Source organism: Catharus ustulatus, chromosome 2 (genome assembly GCF_009819885.2).
Source record: "Catharus ustulatus isolate bCatUst1 chromosome 2, bCatUst1.pri.v2, whole genome shotgun sequence".
NCBI lineage: Eukaryota > Metazoa > Chordata > Aves > Passeriformes > Turdidae > Catharus > Catharus ustulatus.
In genome coordinates, this window is record NC_046222.1 from 27,268,664 (window position 1) to 27,284,818 (window position 16,155).

At 50.6% G+C, this 16,155-nt stretch overlaps 1 protein-coding gene across 5 annotated transcripts in view; it reads right to left on the bottom strand.

The window, feature by feature from the left end:
* The window catches only part of GPR156 (G protein-coupled receptor 156), a 58,227-nt gene that overhangs the window by 16,780 nt on the left and 25,292 nt on the right, over positions 1 to 16,155 (bottom strand). For 3 of the 5 annotated variants that reach the window (XM_033051438.1, XM_033051440.1, XM_033051435.1), the window contains exons 2-6: positions 13,297 to 13,443; positions 13,054 to 13,195; positions 10,306 to 10,442; positions 8,016 to 8,151; positions 7,585 to 7,695 (exon numbers count right to left, since the gene is read on the bottom strand). In XM_033051438.1, coding sequence (XP_032907329.1) covers positions 7,585 to 7,695; positions 8,016 to 8,151; positions 10,306 to 10,442; positions 13,054 to 13,155 — 486 coding nt within the window. In that variant the 5' untranslated portion in view covers positions 13,156 to 13,195; positions 13,297 to 13,443. The remainder of the gene's footprint in view (positions 1 to 7,584; positions 7,696 to 8,015; positions 8,152 to 10,305; positions 10,443 to 13,053; positions 13,196 to 13,296; positions 13,444 to 16,155) is intronic. The other 2 variants (XM_033051437.1, XM_033051439.1) reach the window with 2 other exon arrangements.

Below are 16,155 nucleotides of genomic sequence, written 5' to 3' on the forward strand. Positions count from 1 at the left end.
AACTCCCAAATTTTTGGAGACTAAATCAGGCTTGAAGACAAGTATAAACCCTGTCTGATGGTGTGGATAGCAGGTAAATGCTATGACAAAGCAGTTCTTCCAAAACAAAATTATCATCCCTTATGACGATCTGTCCTGGTTTAAAGGGACAGTATTACCAGGAAAAGGAAATTCAGGAACTCGCAGGCACAAAAAAGGTATAGGTTGGGAATAACAGCTCTTCACTGAAACAAAAACAGCATCAGCTATACGAAAGAAAAAAAAACCAGTGACAGAACAGAACGGAATTCAGTCCCAGTCCCTTTTTTTTTTCAGTCACCGATGGCTCTCCGATGGACTAGGGCGGGCGGCTTCTCAGTCGCGGCTGCTGCAGGGGCAGGGGAGGGGGCGAGGTAGCCTCACCACCCCAGGTGGAAGAAAAGGGTGAGGAAAGAAATTCCGCTCACCGTGGGCGTCCCAGTTCCCAGTTGTTCAGAGGAAGCAGGAAGCTTTAGCAGTCCAAATCCAAGAAGCCTGATCCCAACAGGAGAAAAAAAGAACCTCTCTCCTCGAGTTCGGCCGGCGAGCTGTGAGTGTTCTCCTACCCCCAGTGTCCTCTTACTTGCCGAAAACAAAAGCAGGACTCCACCTTTCCCTAATGGGCCATCATTGCTTCAGCAGTCCTTTGTCTCCAGCTCTTAACGGCTAATAGGAGAGCCATCCCGGCTAGCTTAACATAATAATGGGAAAAAATTTCTAAACCTCGCCAACCCACAACATTATCCACCCCAAATTTTTTTCCATGCTAACATACTACATTAAATTAGAACCTTTAAATTACATACATACATGCAGTTACATACACAGTATCATAGGTAGTTCACCCTAGAACAAGGTCTCCTTGGGGTATGCATCGGGTTTCTCCATCCTTTTGCATCACCCACCAGGTACAACCTGGTCCTTGAGCAAAAACCACCCCACGGACAGGATTGTCTTTGCTGGAGGCAGAGTTCACCCAAACAGTTTTCCCTAGCATACCTCTCATGTGTACCACTGGAACCTTATCCCCATCTGGTGTTCCCAAGAGCTCAGATTGGGCAGGGCCTGCTCGGTTAGTGGAACCTCGGGTATTCACTAACCATGTGGCCTTTGGTAGATTACTTTCCCAGTTCTTGAAAGTCCCCCCACCAAGTGCCTTCAAGGTGGTTTTAAGCAAGCCATTGCACCGTTCGACCTTCCCAGCTGCTGGTGCATGGTAGGGGATATGGTACACCCACTCAATGCCATGTTCCCTAGCCCAGTTGTTTATGAGGCTGTTCTTGAAATGAGTCCCGTTGTCTGACTCAATTCTCTCAGGGGTGCCATGCCTCCAAAGGACCTGTTTCTCAAGGCCCAGGATGGTGTTCCGAGCAGTGGCATGAGGCACAGGGTAGGTCTCCAACCATCCGGTGGTGGCTTCCACCATGGTCAGCACGTAGCGCTTGCCTTGGCGGGTCTGAGGCAGTGTGATGTAGTCAATCTGCCAGGCCTCCCCGTACTTGTATTTGGACCAACGCCCACCATACCAGAGAGGCTTGACCCGCTTGGCCTGTTTGATGGCAGCGCACGTATCACAGTCATGGATGACTTGAGAGATACTGTCCATGGTTAGATCCACCCCTCGATCTCGTGCCCACTTATACGTGGCATCTCTGCCCTGATGACCTGAGGCGTCATGGGCCCATCGAGCCAGGAACAATTCTCCCTTGTGTTGCCAATCCAGGTCTATTTGTGACACCTCTATCTTTGAGGCCTGATCAACCTGCTCGTTGTGTTGGTGTTCCTCATTAGCCCGACTCTTTGGGACATGGGCATCCACATGACGAACTTTCACAGGTAGCTTCTCTACCCGGGTGGCAATGTCTTTCCACTCGTCGGCAGCCCAGATTGGTTTTCCCCTACGTTGCCAGTTTGCCTTTTTCCACCTTTCCAGCCAACCCCACAGAGCATTGGCTACCATCCACGAGTCAGTATAAAGGTAGAGCTTTGGCCACTTCTCTCTTTCAGCAATGTCCAGGGCCAGCTGAACAGCTTTGAGTTCAGCAAATTGACTTGATCCACCTTCTCCTTCAGTAGCTTGTGCAACCTGTCGTGTGGGGCTCCATACGGCTGCTTTCCACTTCCGGTTCATCCCCACGACGCGGCAGGAGCCGTCGGTGAAAAGAGCGTAGCATGTTTCATCTGCTGGCAGTTGGTTATACGGTGGGGCTTCCTCAGCGCGGCTCACTTGTTCTTGCTCCTCATCATCGGCGAGACCAAAATTTTCACCTTCTGGCCAGTTCGTAATTATCTCCAAAATCCCAGGGCGATTTGGGTTTCCGATGCGGGCGCGTTGCGTGATGAGGGCAATCCACTTGCTCCAGGTGGCGTCGGTGGCGTGGTGGGTAGAGGGAACCTTTCCTTTGAACATCCACCCCAGCACTGGTAGTCGGGGTGCCAGGAGGAGTTGTGCTTCCGTCCCAATCACCTCTGAGGCAGCTTGGACTCCTTCATAGGCAGCCAAGATCTCCTTCTCTGTGGGAGTGTAGTTGGCTTCAGACCCTCTGTAGCTCCGGCTCCAGAATCCCAGAGGTCGCCCTCGAGTCTCCCCAGGCACCTTCTGCCAAAGGCTCCAGGACAAGCCATGGTTCCCGGCTGCAGAATAAAGCACATTCTTTACCTCTGGTCCCGTCCTGACTGGGCCAAGGGCCACTGCATGAGCGATCTCCTGCTTGATCTGGGCAAAGGCTTGCTGTTGCTCAGCACCCCAGTGGAAATCGTTCTTCTTACGGGTGACCAGGTAGAGAGGGCTCACAATCTGGCTGTACTCAGGAATGTGCATTCTCCAAAAGCCTATGGCACCTAGGAAAGCTTGTGTTTCCTTCTTGCTGGTTGGTGGAGACATTGCGGTGATCTTATTGATGACCTCAGTGGGGATCTGGCGCCGTCTGTCTTGCCACTTTACTCCCAGGAACTGGATCTCTCGGGCAGGTCCTTTGACTTTGCTCTTTTTAATGGCAAAGCCGGCTCTCAGCAGAATCTGTATGATCTTTTCTCCTTTCTCAAATACCTCCACTGCCGTGTTCCCCCACACAATGATGTCATCGATGTATTGCAAGTGTTCTGGAGCCTCACCCTTTTCCAGTGCAGCCTGGATCAGTCCATGACAGATGGTGGGGCTGTGTTTCCACCCCTGGGGCAGACGATTCCAGGTGTACTGCACGCCCCTCCATGTAAAGGCAAACTGAGGCCTGCACTCTGCTGCCAGAGGAATGGAGAAAAATGCGTTGGCAATGTCAATGGTGGCATACCACCTTGCTGCCTTGGACTCCAGCTCGTACTGGAGTTCCAGCATGTCCGGCACGGCAGCGCTCAGCGGTGGAGTCACTTCGTTCAACGCACGATAGTCCACAGTCAATCTCCATTCTCCATCAGACTTGCGCACGGGCCAGATGGGGCTGTTGAAGGGTGAGTGGGTTTTGCTGACCACCCCTTGGCTCTCCAGCTCACGGATCATCTTGTGGATGGGGATCACAGCATCTTGATTCGTCCGGTACTGCCGGCGGTGCACTGTTGAGGTGGCAATTGGCACTTGTTGCTCTTCCACCTTCAGGAGTCCCACTGCAGATGGGTTTTCTGACAGTCCAGGCAAGGTGTTCAACTGCTTAATGCCCTCTGCCACTACAGCAGCTATTCCAAAAGCCCATCTGTATCCCTTTGGGTCTTTGTAGTAGCCACTCCTGAGAAAATCTATGCCTAGAATGGGCGGTGCCTCTGGGCCAGTTACAATCGGATGTTTCTGCCACCCCTCCCCTGTCAGGCTCACCTCAGCTTCCAGCAAAGACAATTCCTGTGATCCCCCCGTCACCCCAACAATGGAAACACGCTCTTCCCCCACATGTTCTGATGGTATTAGGGTGCATTGTGAACCAGTATCAACTAATACCCTGTATTCTTGTGGTTCTGATGTGCCAGGCCATCGGACCCACACCATCCAATAGACTCTGTTATCCCGTGCCTCTCCCTGGCTAGAGGCAGGGCCCCTCTAGCCCTGGCTATTATTCCTTTCCTGAACATACATAGTGGAGGTTCCTTCAAGTGGGTCTGACAGATCATCATCCCTTCTGTAATGCCCAGCACCTTGGTCATGGGAGGTTGAGGCTACCTTCACTTTAGTGTAGCTCCCTCGGTTAGCATTTCCCTCCCTGAGTTGACGCACCCGTGCTGCCAAGACAGAAGTGGGTTTCCCATCCCATTTTCCCATGTCTTCCCCATGGTCACGCAGGAAAAACCATAGGTCAGCTCGTGGGGTGTACCCTCTTCCACTAGCTGGGGGGCGTTGGGCTGTAACCTTGGGGTATGAGGCTCGCACTGGTGCTGCCTTCATCTTCCTGATCTCCTCCCTCATCTCACTTATGTCACCTCTCATCCCCCTCACCTCCTTCATCTCCTCCCTCATCCCTCTCACCTCCTGGACCACGGAAGAAACCTGGGCCTGCACTACACCATTCATCATACTGTGAAAATCCCTAAGCTTGTTAGCAACAGAGCTCACTGTTTCTCGGTGCTCATCAGCATTAATCATTGCAATGAAGGTGGTGTATTGAGATGGCCCTCGGTTTGCCAGGTTCCACAGCATGTGACCTGTGCACCTGACCTTGTCAGGGTCATTGTCATGCTGTCCATCCCTCCCAAAGAGTACCTCCAGTACCGCCACCTCTCTCAGCTGTTGAATCCCTTCCTCAACGGTTTTCCAATGCGTTCTATTATGGTACTCCTGCATTCTTTCTTTGTTGACAAACCTCTCTCTTACACTCATTAAAAGCCGCTCCCAGAGGGGAAGTGGGCCTGGCTCCCTTACGAATATTTGGTCCACACCTGAGTCCTGGGACAAGGATCCCAAATTCCTTGCCTCTGTACCATCCAAGTGCACACCTGTACCCATAAGGTCCCAGACCCGAAGTAACCAAGTTGTCAAAGCCTCCCGGCCCCGTCGTGCAATATCTTTCCGCAGATTGCGGAGATTTTCATAAGACAGGGACTCAGTGATGATTTCAACCTCTGGCTCCCCTGCTGGTTGTGAGGGCCCTCCTCTCTGGTCCTCTTTGTCTAGGTGCCTTGCTTTCATTTTAGACTTCCTAGTTTCTACAGGGGCGACTGCTGCTGGCTGTGAGTGCCCTTGCAATTCACCTGGACCCTGGGCAGATGTAACACCTATGGGTTCCACTACAGCATCACTGGATTCTCCCCCTTTATGGCAGGGCTTCTCACCAGCTGGGGAGAGGTACTCCTTCATCATCTGGCCCATCTCACTCATCTGCTTCACTAGAAGCCCCACCCACTCCGGGTGGTTTCTTTCTGAGGTGGGCTGTGGGGCAGGGTCAGGCTCTGGGGCAGCATCCCTAATCTTTGGGGCAGGGTCAGGTTCTGTGGCAGCATCCCTAGTCTCTGGGGCAGGGTCAGGCTCTGTGGCAGCATCCCTAGTCTCTGGGGCAGAGTCAGTCTCTGTGGCAGCATCCCTAGTCTCTGGGGCAGAGTCAGTCTCTGTGGCCGCATCCCTAGTCTCTGGGGCAGGGTCAGTCTCTGTGGCCGCATCCCTAGTCTCTGGGGCAGGGTCAGTCTCTGTGGCCGCATCCCTAGTCTCTGGGGCAGGGTCAGGCTCTGTGGCAGCATCCCTATTTCCTGGAGTAGGTATCAGAGTTGTTATCCAGCTCAATCCCCCGTTATCTCTTAATGTTAAATAGGACAAGCCTATCAGTAACACCAGCCACTGTACGATATCATTAGCATTCAGAGGAAATCTGAATCCTTCAAAAACTGGTGGGGTAGACCCAAAAATTTGGGTGAGGGGTTGGGAGAAAATTTCCCCTGGTGTTATTCCCTCACAGTAGGTGCCATTATTAAAGTAATCCCAAAAACATGCATTTAGTGTGTGGTATCCCTGAATCCATGTACCCGCCGTCCAAAGGAAGTTAAAAATCCATGAATTCCTCACCTTATCAACCCATAAAGCAAGTTCGATAACAGTCACAGTAGCCTTAGTTACAGGGCCCATGCTTATGTAAGGGTTTGCAAATGGGAGATATACATGTATGAACACGTGCAGCCCAAACCAGATTAAACTGGACCACATGTTGCTAGCACACACAAAAAAAAAACAATCTCAGGCAACTGAAGAACTGTTATTCCTTAACCTCGTGCCCCACGTTGGGCGCCAAGATCTGTCCCGGTTTAAAGGGACAGTATTACCAGGAAAAGGAAATTCAGGAACTCGCAGGCACAAAAAAGGTATAGGTTGGGAATAACAGCTCTTCACTGAAACATTCACAAGACAAACAAAAACAGCATCAGCTATACGAAAGAAAAAAAAACCAGTGACAGAACAGAACGGAATTCAGTCCCAGTCCCTTTTTTTTTTCAGTCACCGATGGCTCTCCGATGGACTAGGGCGGGCGGCTTCTCAGTCGCGGCTGCTGCAGGGGCAGGGGAGGGGGGCGAGGTAGCCTCACCACCCCAGGTGGAAGAAAAGGGTGAGGAAAGAAATTCCGCTCACCGTGGGCGTCCCAGTTCCCAGTTGTTCAGAGGAAGCAGGAAGCTTTAGCAGTCCAAATCCAAGAAGCCTGATCCCAACAGGAGAAAAAAAAGAACCTCTCTCCTCGAGTTCGGCCGGCGAGCTGTGTGTGTTCTCCTACCCCCAGTGTCCTCTTACTTGCCGAAAACAAAAGCAGGACTCCACCTTTCCCTAATGGGCCATCATTGCTTCAGCAGTCCTTTGTCTCCAGCTCTTAACGGCTAATAGGAGAGCCATCCCGGCTAGCTTAACATAATAATGGGAAAAAATTTCTAAACCTCGCCAACCCACAACACTATATCACCAGCAGAGACATAAAGGGCAGAGAAAAACACCTGGTAGGATCATAATTTTGCAAGTTTAACACAGATCCCAGTGTGAAACAGGATCTCTTGCTGCTACCCAGTTCCCCTGCAAAACCCTCTTGTCCCATCTTTCATCTGAGACCTACTTTTTTCACTGCTGGAAAGTGTCAACTGAAAGTTGTGTGGTTTTTTGTGCATAAATTTCCCATTTTCCTCCCAGCTGCTGAATCCCCATCCTTAAGTGCTGAAGAGGAGTACCCAGCACACCCTTCCTGCCTTCAAGAACAGATTGGATCCATCTGGGGATGGCTCTACATCACATGGTTTTGAGGACACCTGGTTTATTTTCATCCCACAAAAACAACCAACCCACACCCAAACACAAACACTGGTGTGTAGCATAATGAAGGCATGTGTCCAGTGTAAAATTAGAACATTTCTCAGTGATGGGGCTGGGACTCCACTGGGGAAGAGGCAGCCTGGCAGGGTACCCACTTGCCTGTAGAGTGGAAAAGCTCCTGCCTCACTGTGCAGGAATAAATGAAGGGCCCATGCCCAGCCAGGTGTGAAACCAGGCCTGTGATTGTGGCATCCATCCTTGTCATGTGCCAGTTTTATCTGCTGTCCCACACTGGTTTGGGACTTGTTGGTGTTTGCCCTCCATGGAAAGTCTTCCACCCTCCCTTCCCACCTCAGATGCTGGGTACTCACCACCCGCTTGTCTGGCACCCGCTGGGTGAACACCTTGTAGAGGCGCCAACTCTTTCCCAGGACAGGGCCGAACACCAGGGAGGTCCCTACGCACAGCAGGCACAGCCTCACCTGCCAGGGGGTCAGAGGGAGGGGGAAAGCCACAGCTGGGCTGTGGCTTTCACATACACAAAAGGCAACCAGACATTTTCTGTCAGAACAGCCTTTGCTGTTTTGCAAACCACATCTGCACCGAGGAAGGGATTCGAGGCAGGTCCCCAGGGGACAGTCCTGCAGGCAGGCTGCTGGGCTTGTAGAAGTGCAGCAGGCAGAGAGGAACACAAAGGAAGATGGGATCCTCCACACAGTCACCACTGCCTGACCCAGCACAGGTGCTGGGAGGCTGTGGGTGAGATTTTGGCTGCAGAGCAGATCTTCATCAAAACACTCACCTGAATAAGCTTTTCCATTGAGTTTCCAGATGGCAGGCTCTGCTCCTGAATCCCAAAGAGGTAAGCACTTGTGTAAGTCAAGCCACTGCCCAGCAGTGTCACAATGTTGAGATTGGGGCTGGACATCTTCACAATCCTCCAGGAAACAAAGCAGGGAATTTCGTGACAGTTACTGAGCATCATGACTGGCAGCACAGGCGTGAGGTCCCTTACAGGGGTGATAATGGTCACAAGGAATGCTGACACATTGTCCACCCCCAGCCTGTGCTTTTCACTGCTGCTCCAGAAGTTCGGCCATTACTCCATGGTCCCATTCTCTCCCCTTTCTTGCTGGAGTGCTTCACAATCCTTCAAGTATTCATTTAGCCCTATGCTAACACTTCTGCTGCAGAGGGGCAGAGGTGGAAAACCACACCAACATAGCCCAGGGTGACAGTCTCCAGCAGTAGGCTTTGGGTGCAAGAGCTATATGTGCTCCCAGGAATAGGCCCTTCCCACTGCTCCTTCCTCTGAGGAGATATCTCCACACTCAGCACAGTCTCAACTTCAGGAAGCCACCAGCAACGTTCAGGTTACAGTCTCCCCTCTGTAATTTCACCTCATCACGCATAATCCTGTAACTGTATTCAGGGAGGGGAGAATCAACCCACTGATCTCTCATGACCTGCCACCCTTCCCCAGCAAGCCCGAGGCTGTACCTCCTGCCATCCCCCCAATAGCTCTGCCCCTTTGACCTGCTACCAAGTCATTACTTTTCTCTCTCCTTGAGCTCCTTCCTGGCTTGCTGTCTTGTAGTCACAAAACCTAGGATTCAGCCTGTCTCTCTCCCTTCCTGCCTTCCTCACCATGTCTCAGACCTTGGAGAAAGATATTCACTAGTTCATGCTCTCAGCTGCAGCTGAGAAAGGTCTCCTCTGCCCTTCCAGGTTCAGGAGGTAGGCCAGTATTTATTTAGTGCAGAGCAAATAAATAACACACATTCATTACAGCACATTCTGAGAACATCAATTCAAGTGGCCACTGAACTCAACACTGCTCAGTAAATGAAGTGCTTCAGACTGAGATGCGGTTGGGATGCAGGTTATGCAGCCTGCTGTGGCGCAGCAGGCACAGGGCTCTCAACACAAACCCTTAGGACCCTCCCGACTGCACACTGGTTGTCAGGAGCATTAAATTCCTTAAAGCCACCAGAGAAGTCAAACAACATCAGTCCAGGCTGCACTCAAATGTACACCACTGTGGAAACAATGGCACATGGAGAGCAAAGGCTTTGCCAGGTGAAGCCTGAGAGAGGGATGTATCCCTGGAGGAGGAAGCAGTTGAGATACCAAGGGACCAATGACGCTGAGGAGAAGGTGGCAAAGAGGCAGCAGAGACATTTAGAATTTCTGAGGAAGGCTCAGCACTGGTTGAGACAGGTTGAGCTATGAGGAACTGCCAAGCCTTCTGCTGGATTTATGCTGCCTTCATGGGAGCAGGACTTTTAATCTCCTCTGTGCAGACTGAACAGCACCAAAAAAAGTCTACACTTCACCACCAGCTTCTGTCACTGATGGACCCACCAATAGGAGCAACCACCAATATCTTCAAAGTATGAGCAGCCCAACAGCAGGAAGGACATGACGCACTGTGGGGAGTATGACAGCCTTGCTATGGAGCTGTGCTGCTCAGACCAATGCTCTCAAGCATGTGGAGCAGAAATGCTCCACAAATATTTTTGCCCACTCCTGTTGATGGTTTTATTGATGAGACCATGTGTCACTGTCTGTGCCAGAGGGCACCCATAGAGTCATAGAATCATTAAGGTTGGAAAAGACTCCAAGACCATCAAGTGCAACCTTCAACCAACTGTTACCACGAGAAATAAACCATAGCACTAAGTGCCACATCCAGTCTTGAACACTTGCAGAGATGGTTACTCCACCACTTCCCTGGGCAGCCTGTTCCAATACTTGATAACCTTTTTGGTGAAAAATTTATTACTGGTGCCCAACCCGAACCTCCCTGATGCATTTTCTGAGGCCATTTCCTTTCATCCTGTCTACAGCTCCCTGCCTTGAGGAGGAAAGGAGCAGTCCAAACAGGACTGTCTACACCAGTGATCGAAACTCTCTGTGATGGAAAAAGCTGCAACATCCCTGGCATTACCCTTGCTTGCCCTGTGATGCTCCTTCAAGCTTACACCCTCCTGACCCTCAGTTGATCATCACATCAGAGCTTGGTTCTTAAAGAGCCTGACTCTGCTACTCCAGCTCAGGGGACATCTCCCAGAGAAGAGGAATGCCCTTACCTGTTCTTCCTGAAGCGAATTGTGAAGATGAGAAAGAAGAGCGCTAACAGGACTCCTCCAGTCAGGAATGTCCACACAACTCCCAGGAGACCAACAGAGAAGGATGGGGAACTCTTCATACTGTGGTCAAAAGATGTCTGCAGGAAGCAAAAGGGATAAAGAAGAAGAGGACATTGCTGGGGCTCTTAGCAAAGAAGGTCCCTACTCCAGCATGATCACTTCCACACTTATCCCGCTCAGCCACAAACCACAGCTCCCAGTAAGAAGACACTCCGGCACCAGACCAAGTCCTGCAGGTAGGGCCACTGAGATGTATGTGGACAGGATTTGTGCTCTGTCACTTGCTGAGTGCTCAGAAGGACATGGCAGTCCAAGAGACCTCTTCTTATGGCCAACTAGCCACATCCATAATGAAGCTGTACAAGTGATTCATAAACCTCAGGCAGCCTGGCCTCTGGGACATGGGAACATGGACACTGGTTCCCCTCTGTTTTCTGGAAAGAAATCTTTGCAGAAAGGCCCCATAGTGCCCCAGCTGGTATTCAAGCTTCCTTAAATGCTTCTTGGCTCCCACCCTTACCACTCCCCGCAGCAGACAACTGGCCAGCTGGCAGATGGGAGCCAGCAGCAGAGCTGCCAGTCAGTGCAGGAGCACAGCAAAGGGAGTGTGACAGTGTTTTTCAGAGGCACTGACACACCAAGCTGGAATCCACCCATCTCCCAGCTGGCTGGAAATTAACTTAGTCCCAGGCAGACATCAAATGAGAACTGGTTTTTGAGGGACGCTCCTAAAGCGGGTATGATGGAGGCACCTCTCTCCTTACACACAAACTACCTTATGGGTTTAATATCCATTTTAAAATATTCTCTGCTATCTCCTTATTAACATAAAACTGATAAAATGATCCTACGCAAAACAAGAAACCTACTTCCACTGCTGATCTAAAACGCTCCAGCATTTTTAACAGTGTGTGCATGTGTGGGTTACCAACTTCTTTTTTTCCATAAAAAAGCATCACTTTTATAAAAGTGCTGGCACATCCCCTTTAAGGGGAGTTTGAGCTGGGATCACACCTCCTCACTGACTTCTTGGGTGCTGAGTCCTTTCTCAGGTATTCCTCCATCCAAATTCTATTGCAGAAGTCTAGTTTTGCTAGTAGTCTTTACACTAGCAAAGACACTAGTGTCTTTGACACTGCCCCAAACTCCCAATTTTTACTTCAAGGTCTGAACTGTTTCTGCTTCCAACCTTGCTAGAAATAAATTTTCAGGCAGAAGAAAAGCATTACTTTAGAGCAAATACGTCATGTCCCTCTTCCCCAGACAGGCTTCATCTCCTCTGGCCAAGCAAGAAAAACGCACAGCTTGCAGAATTAAATCCACCACATAATTCTTGAAACAAAAACGTGTCACTGCTACACAAGCACGGCTGATCTGCAGGCTCCTGGCAGCTCACATGCTGGTGCCATGCTGGTCACAGAGCAACTGGGAAAGGCAAACCCCTGCCTGGGAGAGACATCCAGCTGAGAGCTGCTGCTGGGATACAGCTGCATGCATATCTCAGCCTCACTTTGCAGCAGCATAGAGGGATTCCTGGGGGAATACTCATCTCCCTCCTGAAAACTGCTTCCCACCTCCTCTTCCCTCTTGCTATTCCCTGGAGGGTTTTTTGCCTCTCTGGGAAATTAAGATCACACCAGATGGTGGAGATGGTCAGCCAGGTCAGTCGTCCACTTACACCAGGGCTCTCTGTGTAAAAACCCCATCGTTCAGCACAGATCAGGCTCATCCTCCCCACTGCCTGGAGCTGACAGGGCTGTTACAAAGCTGTAATGCCATTCTATTTCTGTGTCCTGCCTGCTTGAGCCCAAGGGTAATACCTGGCTTTTGCCACCGAGGTGAGCAGGGCAAATTCAGAATTCTGGGGCTTCTGTGCTTCATTCCCAGATGTAACCACCAACAAAATCTTTTCACCTTTGGCTGCTGTCAAAAGTATTACTGCATCCTATTCCCAGCAATCACCCAGGGATCAGAAACATCCCCATGATCTCCACTTTTTCTTTCCCATACATCCACCTGACTGGTATTTCCCTGGATGTTGATGCTACTTGAAGTTGATGGAGTGCTTTGTTGGCTGCTGAGAAGAATAAATCCTGGTCCTGGCAGTGGGAATATTAATTGTAAGCCGGCTGCCAGAGCCAGAAGAGCCAAGCAGCTTACAGTCTCTTAATTAAAGGCCATGGCTGTGCAGAACATGATGGAGAGCCAAGTAAGCCAAGCCTCGCCGCTCATTCCAGCAGCCTCACGTGGTGCCAGCTGCAGTTGAGTGCATCCCAGTGTCATTTCTACCACCTTACTGATGGAGGGAGGAAGGTACCACTTATTACAGATGATGACTTTTAATTAAATCATACTCTACTCATATTCGAAAAGCACTTTGAAGTTATAGGGGACAGGAAAGGTCACAGGCAGATGGGGCCACCTCAGGCCAATCCTGAGCATCAGCTGACACATGGGAGGGCTGCTTGACCTGACTTGGCTGTCATGGATGCTTTCTCCCCTTCTGGATAACTGCTGGGTGTGTCTTGAAGGCCAACCAGGTGACAGTGTGCTGACTTCAGCTGGACTGGGATTGCTTAGCAGCTGCAACCCTCTCTTCATCCCTCCCCCAAATCTACTTCTGCAGAGCAAACCTCATGCCCCAGAGCACTGCCCTGCATCCACACATCCCACTGCATCCATACATACCACTGTCACAGTGCAGAGCTCCTGCAGCGCCTGCTGCTGCTCCTGGCTGTCAAAACTGGAGCTGCCATTGCAGAGCTCAGAGCAGTTGAATCCTGGCTCCATAGCACATCCTCAGCCGTCATCTAGCCATACTTTTGCCCTGCTGGAAGGATGAGCATTGGCTTTCTCCAGCAAGAAGAAACTTTTGGCACATCCCCCCTGTAAGCAGGGAAGGGTCTGAGGACAGCCCAGGATTGAACTTACCCAAAGTGATGTGATGCACATTGAGAGCCAGGACAGGGAGTGCCCCCTGCCAGTGTCCCTTGGGGTGTCCTCTGCAGTGAGGAGAGTCAGCTCAGGACCTGGGCTCCCACGGAGCACGGTGGTATCCCCAAGCACTGCTACACCACCCTGCAAAACAACACCTGTGAAGGATCACAGTGGCCCCAACCCCTAAATCCCAGCTGCGAGCTCAAATGAGGTGCTGTGCTGGTCCAAGAAGGAGCATGGCACCCTGGCACCCTGAACCCACTGCATCTTTCTTTTGCCAATGCATTCTCCTGCACTGAAGCAATTTCAGCATCATTTTGCAAGTATCCTCCTTATGCTGGCAGTGACTGCTGGTTTCATGGAACATCCCTATCTTCCAGCAAATAACCAGGGAGTGAAGACAACCACAAACAGCAACAAGTGTTGCCAGTGCTTAACAGGACCTACACCCAGGCCTGGGTGAGCAGAGGGGAAAGTGCTTGAACCCAGTGTTTTGGCTGAGTTGGCCTGAGGTGCAGCCTGGCTACCTGAAGAGCAGGCTGTTTATTAAGATCTAGAAGCCTGACACCTCTGTGCTCCCCATCCCTCCCAGTGCTCTGGCTGCCAGGTATTGTCCCTGCCTGCTCCTGCTCCCTTTGCACCACCTTTGCCTGTGTTCCCCCTTTCATTTTTCTTTTTGGTGTGGATTTTAATAGGCCTCATTACCATTTTAGACATGAGGTCATACTTACCCTCAAGCATCCTTAGTCAATTACCATTGTCACCAGGTTTAATTAGCTTCCAGTGCACGATCATAAGCAAGTCTCCTGTCACTAGCAGCTGGGGAGGAGGTGCAATAGCTCGCTTCCTATTTGCTCCTATCAACAGGTGGGAGGAAAAAAATTATCCTTATCATGACCCTCGGGGCTGCTCCCTGGCTGAGGATCCCCTGTGCCTGGCTGATGTTCCCTCCTTCCCTGTCGCTACTCCTGACACTTTGATGCCCTCTCCTTCCAAGTCCTTTCTTTGGAGCAAAGAAAGATTAAATTAAAAAGAAGCATGGTCACCAGGACCTGGTCTGAAACTTGTTTGTCACAGGGCATAATTAGGATTCAAATGCCAGAAAAGCTAAAGGTGTTGTTCTCAGCTCAAGTGTAGACTGATTTTTCAGCTTCAGAATAGTTGCTTACAAGTCCCAGCGCAAGCACATCAAGGTAAGTGGGCTATTTGTCCAAAATTAGCAGACCCACCTCTGAAGCAATAATCTCAGCTCTCCTGCTGGCAGAAGCCTTCATGTACTGCAAGTCCAGGCACTGTCCTGCCCTTGCCAGAACTTCCCCCAGCGTGAGATCAGCTTGCTGTGTTCTACAAACACAGTATCACACATCAGCTAGACTGAAGATTTTACACACATGGTGTGTAAAGACATGGTTTTCAAGAGTGCTGAAGACACTCAGCTGTATCAAGCCTCCTTCTCTCTAGGTTGTTACAAACCTTGGTGGTGCTCCCCTCTCCAGCAGGATCATTCTCTGGGAGTTTTCATGCCTGCCATAGCTCAGGCTGAATGACTGGAAAAGACCCATGGATGCAGAAGATACCCAGCTGCTGCAGTGAATGCCAGGATTGCTACAATGCCGGAAGTGCAGTGGCAAGAAGGACACAGGCTCCATCTGAACAATTCAGAGACCAGTGGACAGTGTGGAGGGACTGGGTGGGGATGGGGGTAGGAGAGGGGCACTGAACCTTTGATGCTGAGAAGACCTGAAGGTGAGCAGTGCACAGCCTCCAAGGGGCTCAGCTCCTCCCCATGCCCCCAGGTGGGTTTAAAGACAAAAACTCCTATAATTCCTTGTAACCTTCTGCCATGTCGGAGGGGGAACACACCTGGCAGGTGGACCATTACCACGGCTGACATGAGGCGTTCCTGTGGCTCACAAATGGAGATGTTACCACAAGGAGCACCAGTTCAGCCCTCATCCACACGGGAGGTCACTCCTTGGAGGAGGGCAGAAACCCCTCGGGGGGCGGGTCTCCCCAGTCTCCACCCCCGTATTCCGCAAACAGCTCCCACACAATGTTGATAACAAGCCAATTAGTGCTCATTAGTATGCCACAAAGCAAGTACCAGTGCAGCTGTCACTGAAAGGCAGCAGGCATTTCCAGTCCAGCTCCTGCCTCTTGTGAGAGCTAGCAGGAATACTTCTCTGTAGCCTGGAGAGGATCCAAAGGGGACCAGCACTTTGGTGGGGGTCACTGACCTTCAGGGGGAGGCTGAGCAATCGTTGTCAGCCCAGCAACAAAGGTAAAATCCCACATCCTTAAATGTAAGGGTCTGTTGAGAACAAAGATGTGGGGGTTTGGTTTTTTTGGGATGTTTTTAAGACTAAAATGACAACAATTCCAATAGATCATTTCCAGACCGGAATCACAGAATGGCTTGGGTTGGAAGGGACTCAACAGCTCTGCTTGCCTTGCTCTCCCCTTGCTGCCCTTGGTCTCTGTGGCCTTGTACCTGCCAGCTGTCTGAGACATGGTGAAGAGTATTTGGCCACAGAGGAGCATTGGCTTGCACGCGGACGTTATACAAAAAACCAAAAGTTGACAGGAAACAAGTGACTGGACCACATGAAAAATATTAATACCACCATCTTCTAAGATAAAAGGGAAGCACTGACTGTTAAAAACAATATTTGGATAAAAGCAATTTGTAGTCATCTCAATGGTTCATCTCCAGGCCTGGAAAATCTGTTTCCTTAGATCTGTTGAGACCCAGGGATACTTAGCATAAAAACATTTAGGTTGGAAAAGAGCTCTTAGATTATCAAGTCCAACAGTTAACCCAGCACTACCAACCCTTCCACTAAACCATATCCT